Consider the following 16,369-nt stretch of genomic DNA (forward strand, 5'->3'; position numbering starts at 1 on the left):
GAATCTAATTGGTAGGTCTTTAGTGACATATTGCAACCAAGTATTTCACAGTTTTAAAAAGCTCAATTATAAGTTCTTTGTAGTTATCTGCCTTATGATTTTCAAGGAAATTGTTTACAATCCTTTTAAAAGATTTCCAAATAGCAACCTCACAGTCATCCAAACTGCCTTTAAATTCAATATTATTCATTGTTTTTGTTAATTTGCAGTCTAAGAAATATACCTTCCTTTAACTTAGCATCACTTATTAGGGAACTTGTTTTTAAAAAACTAACACTGTGAACTGTGAGGCACTGGTATCATAGCAGAGGGAATATAAGGATATTTAACAGTATGTCTAGTCTTAGCTGTTATTCCTGATACACAAAAGTAGACGTCTGTGAAGTGATCCTTCAGTTCTCTCCAACGACTGGAAATGTAAATGTTATGTGATGAGATCCATTCAACCACCCAGTCAACAGTGTTATCATTAATTGGAGCAAACATGAGGAACCCAGGACCTATCCTCATCATCTACTTTACATCCAAAATATACTTCATATGATTGTTTTTATTAATGGAGTAATATAAATTTTAATGTTACCTCATCACCATCATCACCCGTGTAGCAGAAACTGTCTGGCTAGTTAACTCAACTGTGTGGCATTTTTATTAAAAAAACATTGCAATACACTCACAAACACTTATAACAAAACATTAAACACTTTATTCATATAATAACGTAGTATATTCACTGGTTTTACAAGGAAAAATAAAATCACAAATTGGTAGGAAAAGCAGCTGCAGCATTAAATGTTGCGCACATGAGACACCTTGCACTTAACTGATGTAGTTCAAGATTTTTCTTAACCAGCATGAAACATTGTTTATTGTTTACAGTGTTACATCCAGCACTGAGTCACCAAAAATAAAATTCATATATGCTGCGCAATGTGTGGCTAATGGGTGATATGATTACTATTAAAAAAAATATGACATGAATCATATGTGTGTAATTTTTAATAATTTTAATTACTGAATAAATAACAATAATACTTATTTTTCATGGCTACTTATCAACTCAAATAAATTATAATTTATTTAGAAACTTAACTATTGTAAAAAAAAAAAAAAAAATATTGTACTTGAAGTAAAATAGTAAGGGCAACTACAAAAAGTCTGAGGTCGATTGGGGAAATTCTGACTTACTACTTGGAATCAGTACTCAAAAATACATCAAATTCAGCACATATTGACCATGTAAAAAAAAGTCATCATTGTTAACAAGTGTAATATGATACAGGTACCAAAACATTAGCTATTAATTAAACTGGGTATACATCAACAAAAATGAGTTATTTTTATTTAACTGTTTACTTCTGAAAATTGCAGCAAATAATTTCATATGATTAGTCCAAATAAATTTAGGTAAGATAACAGTCTAGACAATTATAGTCTAGCTTAACAGGTTTGTATGGCACAGGCTTTGTTTAATTTATTGTCTTTTTAACTGAATTATTACTTGTACACCAGTAGTTAAGTTAATATTCACTATTTCAAATTAAAAACAATTATTGATTGGGTAACAAAGAATGCTAAATGACAAAGATAGAGGTTGATTAATTGGTTTCAAACAATTCAGTAATTTACAAAAAAGTATCTTCTTAGGTTCAATTCAATATTTTGCAATAACATTATAAAACTGATAGTTTCAGTTTTAATCATTAATTTCATTACCACATTGTCATGGTGGAGAATTGAGTTACAAAACTTTTTCAACTGAATTTTTATGTTAATTTAGAAATGTTTATTTTTTAACTCGCAACATCCAGTAGATGAAATGGTCTCTCTCATGTTCAAAACGCACAACTCTGGCTGAAAATACTTATTTGTTTGTTATAATTATTTTTTTGGTAACAACCTAAAAACGGTTGTTTCATTAAAAACTTACATTATAGATAATTAAACAAAAAAAGTAAATTACCTACATTTAAAAAAGTTGACCAATATGTAAAAACAGTAGATAATTTTTTTTTAATAAATTTTGAATGATGCAAACACCCTTCAGTGCAATGATAAAACATTCATCAGAACAGAGTTAAGACACTAACAGCACAGCTTACTTGTTCAAACACAAAACATAAAAGTAACTTGCTTTTAAATATGCTATTTTTTCTTTTAATTTCAGTAAAACTATACAAGTGACAGTATCACCCTGACTTTTTCTTTATTTTATACTATTTAATGCAGAGAGGATTGAATTGATTTTATGTAGAAGCTTGGAATATTTTTACTCATTGCTGTAGATTCCTAGTAAAATGTGCATTTGACTCTGTAGTCATAATTACAAAAAAATTTAACTGAATTTAAAAAATTTGTTTTTAATTATAAAATTTTTGACAAAACACATAAAGCAGAATCAGTTGATTTTCTAGAGAAAGTAACACCCCATTTCAAATTTCTTCTTTTCTATAATCTGGTTACAATTTAACATCAATTTTGCTGACTTTTAACATTTGAAAACTTCCAACGCTTAATATAAAAGAATTAGTCAGAATTAAAAAAATATTTGGTTTGATAAATTCTGACTAACTTAAATCAAATGTATATAATACTAATGAAAGAATATATTATGAGTTTATAATAAAACAATGAAAGAGGAATAGATAAAACATTTTGTAAGATATGAGAATGGATTAACTGCCACATTTTTATGGCCTACGGTATGTTAGAGTGGCAATTATTACTGCACAAAATTTAAATTATAACAATGGGAAACTGAAAACTGCTACTTCAAAAACCATTACAGGCAAATGGAAAACAGACAATGAACATATGTCACTACAATAAAATTTCTTAATCAAAAGCACTTTCTTTTGATGATTGGAAATTCTTATACTTTGTATGAAGGGCTTTTCTTGAGTGACACTCTAATAATTTACTGAACAACTATAGTAAAACTTACTAAAGATTTACAATTTGAATAAGTTCTTTGAAGCCCAAACGATTACCAGTTAATTTAATGAAGTTTGAAATGCCATCCAAGAAAGACAAGCGTATTGACCACTGATTTTTTTTAAAAACATTACAAAAGTTCAAGATGTAATACAGATGAATATTTATTCAAGATATTTCGTTTGAATATAATTTTCACAAATTTTATTATCATAATTTGGAGTTTTGCAATCGTTTGTGGCCATTTTTTTAAAAGAAATTACACTAAGCATATGTAACCTATATATCATTATAATCACTTAAATTTCACGAATGAAAAACTTAAAACTAAAAAATATAGGACTATATCAATTAAAATGGAGAATAAAATAATCTCATTCAAATATGAATGACGAAAAATAACTACACCAGTGTGCAAATTAATCTGAACACAGATGTTATTTAATAAAAAATAACTTAATTTAGAAAAAAAATCATACCTTTACAATTTGCGAATATCTAATAATTAATATATCCACCTTTATTCTTAACCACTTCAAGTACGCAATTTGGCATTGATTCAACATGTGCACTACAAATTTTTTGATTTCATCACGAAACCATACCAATATTATTGCTTTAATGAGGTCAATCTTTGTTGTACAATTCGTTTGGAGGGTCGTTTTTTGACTATTGCTCAAAGATTTTCATGGGTTTAAGTCTGGAGAGTTGCCTGGCCACAGGGGACTTTAATGTTTTGTTAATTGAAAACATTTTCCACTTTTTTGGCAGTATGGCATGGCACTTAATCTTGTTGGAACACTTTTTGCCTTGTGGGAATTTGTTTTGAAGTTGTATCAGAACCTTTTCCTTCAGAATCTAAAAACATCCATCACTTTTCAACATCAACTGGAAGTGATGAACAAAGGTCTTCAAATATGAAATAATCCCAAAAGATCTTTTCTGGGTATGTTAACCAATTGTTTGATATGAGCCAATGATCTATTTTCATCTAATTGCTTTTCTAAAGTATGCAACCCTTGTCCCTGAACATAAAATATAACTTGTCAGAAAACATAAATTTCTCCAGTCTTCTTTGGTTCACTTAGCATGCGCTTTGGCTCACAAGAGCCTTTTTTTGGACATTACTGGTGTTTAAAAGCTGCTTTTTAGCTGGGTGTAGAGCTTTCCATCCAGCTACAAGAAGTTGGCATCTAACAGTTGCCACGTGTAAATCTGTTCCACTGGCTGCTAATTCTTGATTTAAGTACAGATAACTCTGGATCAAGTTTACCTTTTTTTTTACTAATTTATCCTATATTGAAACAGTTTTTCTTTTATGGCTAAATTTGCCTTTCCTTTAAGGTGAAAAGGAACCAGTTTCTTTAAATTGTTTTAAGTAGTATTTACTCTCCGTAGTCCAACATCACACTCAGAAACTATTTGTTGCATTATACTGGTATGGTCAGAAAGAGAAACAAATTACAAATGCTTTCTTGAAGTTATGTCCATTATTATGTGTTCAAGACAGACAGAACAAAGAATACAAAAATATGATTCTGTAATAAAAAATGAAATAAACTTTAACAAAACTCTATAACATGAAGATTGCTAAATAACTAAAGAACAATAACCTCACATTAGACAGACAACTTAAAGAATAGATGGGGTCAAGCAGTATAGCCACAACAAAGAAATAAAAGATCCCCGTGTTTTGATTAATTTGCATACTATTGTAACTACCTGGAATACACTTGTTATGTACAACAAAAACGCTCCAACATATGTTCTACTTGAAATAAAGACAAATCCTCTCTGAAATTATTAATCAAAAATGGCAGTTGGTTTGGGTACACTACAAAAATCAAATGATAACACTTTCAAGGATAATTCTATGGAAATTCTGTACTGAGCCTTTGACCTTCAATAAAATGTAGAATAAAAAAAATAGTATTTATTTATTGATATAGTAACCAATTACTATGATGGATTATAATGAACTTTGTAGTATATGAAAAATGCCATGTCTAATGGGCCCTGATTTCAGAATGACAAACCAAATTTTAAAATAAAATGTTAAAAAAATTTGTTTTTTCATCATGAAAATTTACTCTTTTAAATTAATATCACTTCCATCAATCATGGATAAGGATGTAAGAAAAAAGTAATTTGATCAATGCTTTCAAATTATTTCCATTAAGGCACTTTGTCATAACCATTTCAGATTTCAGTTTTACATTACCTTTTAGGTCCATATCTATTATTGATTTGTGTAGTTTTAATAACAAATGCATAATTTATTGCTTTATTTAATCTAAACTTTGGCTAATGGTAAATACCAGTTCCCAAAATTTTCCGAATTGCAGTGGCCTTTTTCAATTAAAATTTTTCCATAGCACCCTACCCTTAGTAAAAGTATAACTACTCATAAGTAAGAGTTAAAAATGAATAAAACTCATGCATCTTCATTATTTTTTTACTTTATTAACATTAAATTAATAATTATAAATGCCTTGGTTCAATTAATTATGAAGCTTTTACAATATTTCATGGCGCCTCTGTGAAGAGGCTGCAGCACACAGTTATCACTGGTATATACAATATACCAGTGATATACTGGGAATGACTGGTATACAATAACCCTTCCTGTCAATAACTGCTAAGCAATTATGTTATGTAGTATGGTTTCTAATTCATACAAATAAGCAAGAAAAATATAAGACTGCTGTACAATCATGAAAAATTTGAAAGTACTGAATGAATTATTAGTTAAAAATAACAAAATAATTTAAAAGGAACATACAAAGTTGATTTAAAATAATTAAACATTGAAGTATTGCCATAGTCAATGAAATATTTGTATTTGACCTTTTGTTATAAAACAGGCCAATTAACTAATTAAACTAAATAACTTGTAACTCTAAAAAAAAATGTAAAAGAGTAATAAATCAATAATAATAAATGTAACAGAGTAAAGAATAATATAATAATAAATATGTCATTAAAATGCATTTTTTAATGAAGCAATTATTTCAATGAACTGTAGTTCAGCAAATGAAGGAATGCCTCTGAACTTAAAAGACTGTAATAATTTCTGAATAAACCATTTGAAAAAATATATAAAAAAACCAAAGCTTAATCCTTTCTACAAAAGAATAAGTTCTATAAAGAACCTATTCAAACAATAAATGCAATGTTTACCTCTTTGAGAAAAACATAAAACATTTTTGTTGCCTTTTTTTGTATACACTACTTTTGAGCTCTAGAACTTAGATAAAAATAATTTTTTGTAGAATGTACAGTTAATGTATACTAAAATATGAACTCCTATCTTGGCCCTCTTCAAATTTCTGGTCATTAAGTACAATATTTTAGCAATGCCTGGCCTTTGGAAAAGAGTTGATATTTCTGTATACTATTATAGTGTCAAAATATTTTTTCAAATTAATAAGCAGTCTTGGAACAGAGGTTTAATAATAAAGTTGACCAAGGCCTTATTACAGTAAGGCTGAATTGAATTACAAAGAAGAATCAAATTTCTTTAGAAAATGGAAAAAAATAAAATGAAAATGTTTGTACAGATTCCAAGACCTGATCATACACATAAAGAATAAAGTACTCTCACTGTCTGTATAAACTGCAGCATACCACTGAAAACCCATCAAAATATCAACAACATGCTATAAGTAGCAGTTTTTAAAAATCAAAATGAGAAACAAAATTATTTTATGTAACTTTAAAAAGATCATAACCCCAGTATAATATGAACTAATTTAGGTCCTTACACATTAAACATTACATAATCAACAGTAACAAAGATAAGGACATAATTAATACTATCAGAATAAAATATATTTTACAATTTTTATGGTGCTGTTTTATTACTATTATTATTTTAACCTTGTAAGTTTACATTTACCTTAATTGAGGATATCTACACCTTATATAAATATAGCATCATAAGGCATAAATAGGTATATTTATGGCATAAATATAGCATTGAAAGGTATTCAATACTTTTCTCAGCACTCTTGCTTTCTTGAATTCTAGTTTGATGCTTATCTATTTGACCTCTATGATTCAGTTCATTATCCAATACAATTATGGAATTAGTCAGGATTTTTGGGAGCAATTGTTTTTAAAACCATTTTTCAAATCTGTTGACATCCATTTTATCACGGTAATATATAGTTTTTTTAAGATTTAAAAATAAGAAGGAAATTAGGCAAGAAGTCTGAATAAACAATTGTACGACAAGCAATTATTCTCCTTTACTGATTTTTACTTCTTTTTCTGTTCCCAAACTTGTATAAACCATCCACGAAAAAGTGAACAATGATTTAAATTAACCCACATTTTGTCCAAAAAAAAAAAAAAAAAAAAAAAAAAAAAAAATCGCTTATATTTTAAACCTATACTTTTTTAATTTCCTTACAAGTTTACATCTCAAGTCTACAACATCATTTCTTTCTGGTAATATTTTTCTACTATCACTCTTTGTGCATTCAAAACCTAACTTTTTAAAAGTGAAATTAAAGATTGTCTTCAACTATTAAATAAATCTCTGAATTGCAAACTATCTAATAAATGTCTGATAGTAATGTTTGCTTGCTTTTTGTACAAGCTACAAATGTGATTTGGTAAAATTCTTCTTGAAAATTGTCAATGTTAGTAAGTGGACTACTGCAAAATTCTGTATTTCCTAGTGTAATGATTTCTTCAGAACTTCCTGTTTCTTTTTCTAACTTTTACAACTATTGTTTTACTAACATCCAGAGCATCATACATTCTTTCTGCAATCTGTATGGACACATAAGCCCACCAATGTTCTTTCCTTTCTGAAAATAGTTCCTTATCCTCAAAACACACAGCCTGAAAAATGAATTTAATGTACCACCATTTTTTATTTGAAGTTTTGGATCCAGATTCTGACATAAAAAAAATAGTTATAAAGGTACAACCAAATATAATAATAGCAATGTAACAGTTGGTTTAATAGAATGAATTTCTTTAAAATATTTTTTAAACCTAACACAATTAATAAAAAATATTGAAATACAAATCATTCAGTAACGAAACAACTTAGTTTCAATTTTGTACTATTCACATAAACTGCTAAATTGAGACTTAGTATATATTTGCATATGTCCACATACAAGCAAGAAAAAACTAAACTTAATTGTAAAGTTTGGTTTTGTTTACTCATAACCGAACAGAAAAAAGGCTATGACAACAGCAGATGTGTTGTAGTCACATTTGTTATTTTATTATATAGACAGAACTTTGATTTTTGAAAATGGTAACACATTACATTGTACTCACACTTGACTTGACTATTCACATTTGTTTATATTGCAACATGTATTGCTATGAAATAAGTTTGTTTTGTTAATGGCAAGACCAAAATATTAAACAAGTTGTTGAGCATTTTATACATTACAATAAAGCTGGTGATATTATTAGATGATGTTAACACACACACACACATATATATGTATATATAAATTACATTTTTGTTAATATAATTATTCCTTTTCTTAAATAAATAAATGTAATACATATGACTTATCAAAAGAGAAGTTTTCCACAATACTCTTTGAATTATTAATCTATCTAAAAGCCTTTACTTAGGTTCACCTTTTAGTGGGTAATAAACAGATTTTCACATAAGCTTAAATGAAATAACTTAAAAATTAATAATTTTATAAAACTTGAATAAAAACAAATAAATATTATTATAGCTTAATAAATACCTATAAATTATTATTATAGCTTTAATACTGATATAACTATCCTAAAAAAGTTAATGCATGTTTACAAGCAACATAATCAAAATAATGTAGTAAGCAGTATTTATCAGAGACTGGAGACTGGACCTTCAATGTGGGGAAGCCGTGCTCTTGAAATGGAACAGACCGCTGAAGGAATTTTTAAGTGAATTTGGTTTTTAATTACTCCTTTCTTTTAACATAAAGTCCAAACTTATGAATGATTACATTTTTGAATTTCAGTTGTAAACTCTTTATTAGTGCCAAAAAATTATTGATACTGCAACAGAATAACATAGCAATTTTTTTTTTAAGTCCAGCCACTGCAGGCGTACTGGATGAGACAATATGAAATTTGATGAGAGTCAAGATAGGGGCCCATATTTTAACAAATCTGCAATTCTACAATATTTTTTTAAGACCTACAAGTCATAAATAGCATATTAAAAAAAATAAATAAAATAATGGCCACAAAAATGATCTTCTCTGCAAGTGTAAAAGTGGCATTTATTGTTTGAATAAGTTATTATCTGTAGTTTTCACTTTAAAAAATTAAGTAGCACTTAACTCTACCTTCATTAAAGATTATATCAAGATGTAAATCACCTTTGTCTCTGATGCTACTCTTAAGTTTGGCTAGCCTTTTTCTACTACCTAATACCACCTTTTTAAGAAATTGTTGTCATATAGTTGTTTATTACTAGATTACAATGAAAAAAATTAAGTAATTGGATACAATTATTTATATATAAGGGATATTCAAATGTGTCACAATAAAAACATTTTCAAAGATGCTTGTTTGATTATTTAATTTAAAAAGTCATAGCCAGCACAAGATATAGATTATTCTAGTAAAGATTTTAAATCTTCGTAAATGAGAATAATTACCTCCTTTTTGTTATTTTAAATTTATTAACTATATAAACCAACATTACATTGGGTATGAGGGCTAGCAAGAAAGTAAAAAACTAAAATATTTTTTGTTGTCTTTAATACTGAAAGGAAAACCTAGAATAATAATGTCTAAGGACAACCTTTAAAGGTGTAAAAATTGATTTTTTACGTAGCCATAACTATTTTGGAGGAATGATGTAACTAATTGTGTAATTCATAATTTTATTACACCTGCTAACTGACTGACTCATATGGTATTCCATAAATCTAAATCTAGTGTAGTTTTCTTGATTTGGGGCTCATAAACAGGTGTGTTCTTTGTTGGTATAGTGTATATTATGTGTAGATTTTTAATGAAAATACTTGGTGGAATATATTTTATAAAAGGAAAGTATTCTGGATAGTTGTTTTTACTGATCACATTTTCACCGATTTTTACACATGCCATTAGATATATTTAACTGACATAGAATATTTTAGTTATTGATAGCTATCTGCAAAACAAGAACCAAAGGGGGAATAAAAGTCAGGATCTAACATTAAGTTTACAGCATACTCTTTGTAGATCAGGTTAAGAATTGCACTTAGACAAACTTCAAAATAATCATATCATTAACACTAAGGCTTTGGTTATATGGAAGAGGTAGGCAAGACATTGATAGTAAGTATATCCCTATTACTTTAAATAAGAAACAATGTTACGCAGGAGCTTCGTCTGTGCTCCTTACTTGCTGCTCACTAGAGATTCAGTAATTAATTTTCTGGTGTTGCTCTACATCAGAGGTTCCCAAATTTATTTTTCTCATAGATCACTTTCAAAATTTTGCTGGTTCCGGTGGACCCCCTGCAGCTAGTGTACTAGCTCCGGTGGACCCCATGCAGGTAAGTACTTACTACTTTTTCTGACATTGGCAAACGCTAACATCTATTCATTTTACTTTTCTTTTTGAAATTCCGGAAACAAATGAGTAACGTTTACCCTTGGCAATCGTATTTATATTAGTGAAGAATCAAACAAGTTCATGCAAGACTGCTAGCACACACACCACAAATCGTATTTCATCCCTTTGCACGTCTGAACAGGCATTGCGGATGGCGGCGGCGGCGCTTTGCAAGTCTCGACACGTTCGTTGTACTGAATATGGAATATGCAAGTTTTTAGAAGTAACAGTGGCTGAGCTTCCCAAAACATTATCTGCCTAGATTGATATGCAAAGTCAAGCCAACATTTTAGTTCTTCACTATCGAAACCAGATGAATTTTCATGGATCCCCACTTACAAATTGTGAACCCCCATTTTTTTGTCACGCCAACGTAGACCCCCGTCGAGTCTCCCATGGACCCCTGGGGGTCCACCTGGACCACTTTGGGAATCAATGCTCTACATTAAGAAAATTTTGAAATATCTGATATAGATTTCATGTAGATTAATTTTTTTATGTTTTAATACTATATAAAAGTAATATATTGCTTGTGAGTTGATTAGTCTATTATTATCTTCTAAATTTGAATTATATAGAGGTTGTATTTTTTACAAGTTTGCTTTTGTAACAGAATCAATTTCAATTTAATTATACTTCTTAAATAAAGTGATAAATATTAGTTAAACATTGTTATAAAATAATTTTTTGTTTGTTAACCAAAAAACTATTTGGCAGCACATATTCAAAATATGAAAAATTGTTTGCATAATTTAGTTAGTTTCATTTAGATTTTTAACATGTAACTAACTGATAACCCAGCATTCAACTTTTACGTAAATAAAATGATATCAGTTTTAATTAAATCAGATTTTATGAGTAATACATCACGATTTTCTTTTTAAATAAACAAACCTATTGGCATAGATATATATTAAATAATATTTAACTTCTGAAATTTTAATCTAATATCCAGTAGTATTCTGATTTAAGATGGATTACATATGCTTCAAACTTAACTTTTCTAAGTGTACTTCAGGCTGTGAAATGTTATTATGTCAAAAATGTTTTGGTATAAAGAAAGTGTAAATCACATTTTTTGAATGTAAAACATATTTAAAAATAAAAATATGAACCTGGTACCACCAAAACAGGTTATGTTGGACTTAATTTTAAGAGGCATTTTCAAAATAGCCAAGTCCAGGAAAAGTGGAGATGAAACTTTTGTTTTTCACTTTTTTTATATAAAAAAAAAGTGTATAAAATTAAGATATTTTTTTAATAAAAATTGCATACTATCACTTTTCACTTAGTTAAATAATAATAATGTAGTTTACAAAAATGTAATTTGACAAAAGCAATGAAGAAACTAGAAAATATTTATTAGATTAGATATTTACCAGAAAAAAATATTTTAATTATTTATTTACACAATCATTACTAAAATGAAAGTAAATAAACAAATATAATGAAAATAATAATAAAACCTAGCCTCTAGATTGGACCTCTTCTTCACAACATACTGGGATTGATTCTCAGTGTGACTGAATATAATTTTGTCAAATAATTAATTAAATCATCATTTCATTACTGCACAACCCTCTTGGTTCCTGTGAGAATCATTCTGAACTAAATAAGAAAACATTTTTTTATTATTTCATTTCATTAAGTGGAATATGAGAAAAAGTAGAGAAAAATTACTTTCTTTTTTCATTTTTTGTAGGTCTTAACAAAACTTTATATTAAAAAAAAAATTATACCAAGGTGTTCTGACTTACACTTTAATGCCTGTACATATTTTTTAACTATTTCATCTAACTTCAAATAAAAATTTATTTTTACATTTTTGGTTTGCAATATTATGAACATACTGGAATAAAAACATGCTTTGTACTTGCTACCAACAACCTAAAAGCCATCATTAGAATAACTAAAACACAAGTTTAACTAAGTTACTATAGTTGAACATTTTACATTTTTTAGTGTTGTTCTATAAACAAAATTGCTCTAATAGTTGCCAGCATATTTGGCAACTACGAGGTTACTACAGTTCATATTATTCGAAACCGCTTACTGTAACCACAGCCAACATAACAGAAGTCAAATTAATCAAACCTAAATATTTTTGAAAGAGAAACTACAACATGCCCATCAACAGATGAAACTCTAAAGATAAGAAATAAATATTTATTTTTATTTGACAAGAAGAAATAAAGATGACAATTTCATTTGTTTAAAGCAAAGTAAAAAAAATTAAAACTTCCCAACTATATAAGAATTATTTGTTAATTAATGAATAAAGATAGGTATAAGAGAAAAGTAAAGAGTTCAACACAACAAAAGGAGTGAATGAATGAAAACAATCCTGACTCAAAATAGTATTATAAAATAACTATACCTTTCTAGCGTGTATTCCAACGCTCTCTGTCTCGTTTTGGAATAAACAGATGGGAACTGAAAAAAATTCAATCCATTAAAAAAATAAGATGGCATAAATCCTAGTTAAATAAAATAAACATATGACATTTACACATTTACATTCCCCAAATAATCATTTTATTCAGGTTTTAAATACAATTTAAAGGGAATGGCTTAACCCTATACTTCACAATTTTATAAGTAGTTAAGTTATCTGTATAATTAATTAAATGAAACATGCTTCTGTACTTATCTGAATAAAAACTAGATGTTAATAAGCATTCCCAATATTTCTGGCATTTTACAAAGTATTCCCAATATTTTGAAGTGTTTATTTCCAAGTAAAAAATCAATTATTTAATCAAATTTTCTTTATGAAAATTAAACTGTATGGTAATCATTCAAATTCATAACTACCAAATTTAATTACTTAGTTGATAAGCACAACGGATAAAACTCAACTGACTAACATGAACATCATTAGTGCAATAATGAAAACATATATTAAACAGAATTCTGGCTTCTGTGATGTATATAGCCTCAATATAATATACTGATTCCTATTAATGCTGGTCAGCATAACTAGCTAGCATGATTCACAGAATAGTTTTACCATAGTGTCACTGTGCACTTTTGTACTACGGCAGTGAAACCCTTCAGTAACACTAAGGGTCTCACTTTTTAACAAAACTTCCATAAAGTGTAATATTGATTTTTATTAACGGCTAACTCGTTAATGTGTAAAAATAATTCACTTTTATTTCTTTTAATTCACTGTTACCTAAGATCTCAGAAGATCTACAATGTCTTCCCAAATTCCTTTTAACCAATAATTTATTTAGTTTTTATCAATTTTATAAAGTGTATTGCCTACATGCACTTAAGTAGCTTTGTTTTACATTGAACAAATGTTATTCTTAAAGTTTAACAGCTTTGCATCAGGTCAAATGAGGTGCCAACACATTTGACTGAATTCAAATGAGAGTTTGTTGAATTTTCTTTGCTAATTTCCCTGCCTTAGGCGAGTTTTAATAGCATATCTTCTTTAAGTTTTGTTGGTTAAAGATTGCAATAAACATTTTTCTAAGATAATTACTTTATTTATGCACTCAGTGCTTTGTGTTTCTTAATAGAATTTTGTTACATCATTTATAATCAAGTATTCAGAAAATAAGGGGGCTCTTAACCCACAGACATTTTTAAAACTTTATTTTTACAAAAATACTTAAACATTTAAGAACATACATCCTTAACATCACTTTTTAACACAGTTTCCCTATTTCTGAGGTATTTGTGCTCATGGAAAACTATAAATCAACTAATGAGTAGTGAGAACCATATTTAAGTCTAATTTAGATTTTAAGGTATGCTTGAAATCATTTGGTACTATTTGCTTAAGTGGTACTATTTACTAGTTTGAAAGAAGTGATAATCTAAAGGTATCAGATCGGGGGTTCAGATTAGATGCTTACAAATTTACATTTACTGTTTCTAAAATAGTGAATGTACCAAACATTGTTTGCGGCTGCTGGCATGTCATGCAATAACAGCACTTCTCAGGACCAGTAGGTCTTGAATATTTTGACAATACATAATTGAAGTTGCTTCTATATCATGAATTGGATTATGTATTATGGTAACAATGTAATATCTAAGTTCCATCCTTGCAATGGTTTGTTCTATCTTTCGGTAAGAAAGTTACACCTACATGGTTTTCCTTGTCCTTCTGTCAAATGGCTTGAATGCTCCAAGTAGTCCTAAATTCCTGTGTCAGGGCCCTGAATGTCCACACTGTGCTACCTGAAAGATTCTCAGGCTACAGACAGCTTCACGATGAATCTGAATTGACGATAGATATTTGTTATTAATTTAATAACAACACATTGATCTAATTAATCTATTGATTAATTTGTTATTTAAGGTAACTGAAATCACCTGCAGTTATAATACTGGAGGGTGCTGATAAAACCTTTTCTCAGTGGTTAGTATGAAGCAGATAAACGATTCATTAATTTAGGATTAAGGAACAACATGTACTCTTACAATACTGCTGTTACCAGTGTTTAATCTCATTTGCACAAGTCCTATTCTAGTTCATATACTACATGATATATGCTAACTGATTACTGGAATAAAATAACTAAGTGTAAGTTCATCAGGAAACATTTATATAAAGTAAAAATTATCAGCTGCATATGTATTTTTTTTAAACATTTATCTAAGTAGTTAAATTAAGAGTTAAAATTAACAGACAAAACTAAACATAAAAAACACACCTACAAAGCAATAAATAAAAATGTTACTTTTGCTTAAAAAAAAAAGTCATAAGTCAAAATAAAAAACCTGTTACAAGCAGTCCAAGTGTTGAGCAAAATGTTAACTCTAATATAGCATATATCACCCTAAACTCTACAATCACCCTTTTTTTACTTCCTTTACATAAAAATAAGATAAAATAAACATTTATTTCCAGAAAAAGCAGTAATGAATGTTTAATATTCATGAAATGTTTACTTATTTTAAAATTCTAAAAGGCTACGAGGAGGATATTGCCTCTACCATCATTTAACAATAGATTTTCTCATTCTTAAAAAAGTAAGTCCCCATAATTTAATTTCTGTTTATAATGGACCTTTTTTAATTTTGGTTTCTGTTAAATCTATTTTATGACAGTCTCAAAGTAACATTGGTCCATAGCTAGTTTTCTTTATACTTAAAGTGAACCAAATGCTTCTCTATTCTAGATTCTACTTTTTTTTGATACCTACTTTAAATTGCAATTATTTTTAGAAATAAATTTCATAGATGCCCACTCTTTAAACAGATCTTATCTTCAGCACTTTTGATGATAGAGGTCAATTTCCTAGACATAATTGAAGTAATAGTAATTAGTAATAGTAATTGAAGTAATAATTGAAGTTAAATTAAGTTTTTTTTTTTTTTAATTTTTACCTTGCTGCTAAAAGGCATCAAAATGCAACTGCTTGCTAACATTTTTTTTCTATATTTCTTGTGATTTCTCTAAAATAACACCTGACAAAACATGATTTTAATATTTCATGTTTTGTCATTTTTTTGTGTGTGTTGTTAGGATTTCTCAAATAAATCACTTAAATGAGCTACTTTGTATCAATATTAAATTAATATTAATTCTATCCTCATCTTCATTATTCTAATAACTAATGAGAGAGGATTACTTTGCAAGGAGACTTACTTTGTGCAGAAGTAATAGCACTGACCATTTTCAGGTGAGTAGTATGCTATATTGTCAAAAACAAGGACAAACAATAATGCATCAAAAAAACAGTAATGCAGTTGCATTACTCTTAGTTAATATATATTTTTGGAGGTCTGTGACAAAATCTAGATTAAAAAGAATAGGAAACAGAACCAAGAAAACTTCCACAAGTGGAGGAAACTACGTGGAAACTTTGAATATTATAAGTTAAAATAAGC

The 16,369-nt window shown here is 28.2% G+C and overlaps 1 protein-coding gene across 1 annotated transcript in view; it reads right to left on the reverse strand.

Moving 5' to 3' along the window:
- The window catches only part of 5PtaseI (inositol polyphosphate-5-phosphatase A), a 161,418-nt gene that overhangs the window by 60,595 nt on the left and 84,454 nt on the right, over positions 1-16,369 (reverse strand). The window contains exon 8 of the mRNA XM_075354957.1: positions 12,894-12,949. Within this exon, the coding sequence (XP_075211072.1) occupies positions 12,894-12,949 (56 nt within the window). The remainder of the gene's footprint in view (positions 1-12,893; positions 12,950-16,369) is intronic.

Source organism: Lycorma delicatula, chromosome 1 (assembly GCF_047948215.1).
Source record: "Lycorma delicatula isolate Av1 chromosome 1, ASM4794821v1, whole genome shotgun sequence".
NCBI classification, from domain to species: domain Eukaryota; kingdom Metazoa; phylum Arthropoda; class Insecta; order Hemiptera; family Fulgoridae; genus Lycorma; species Lycorma delicatula.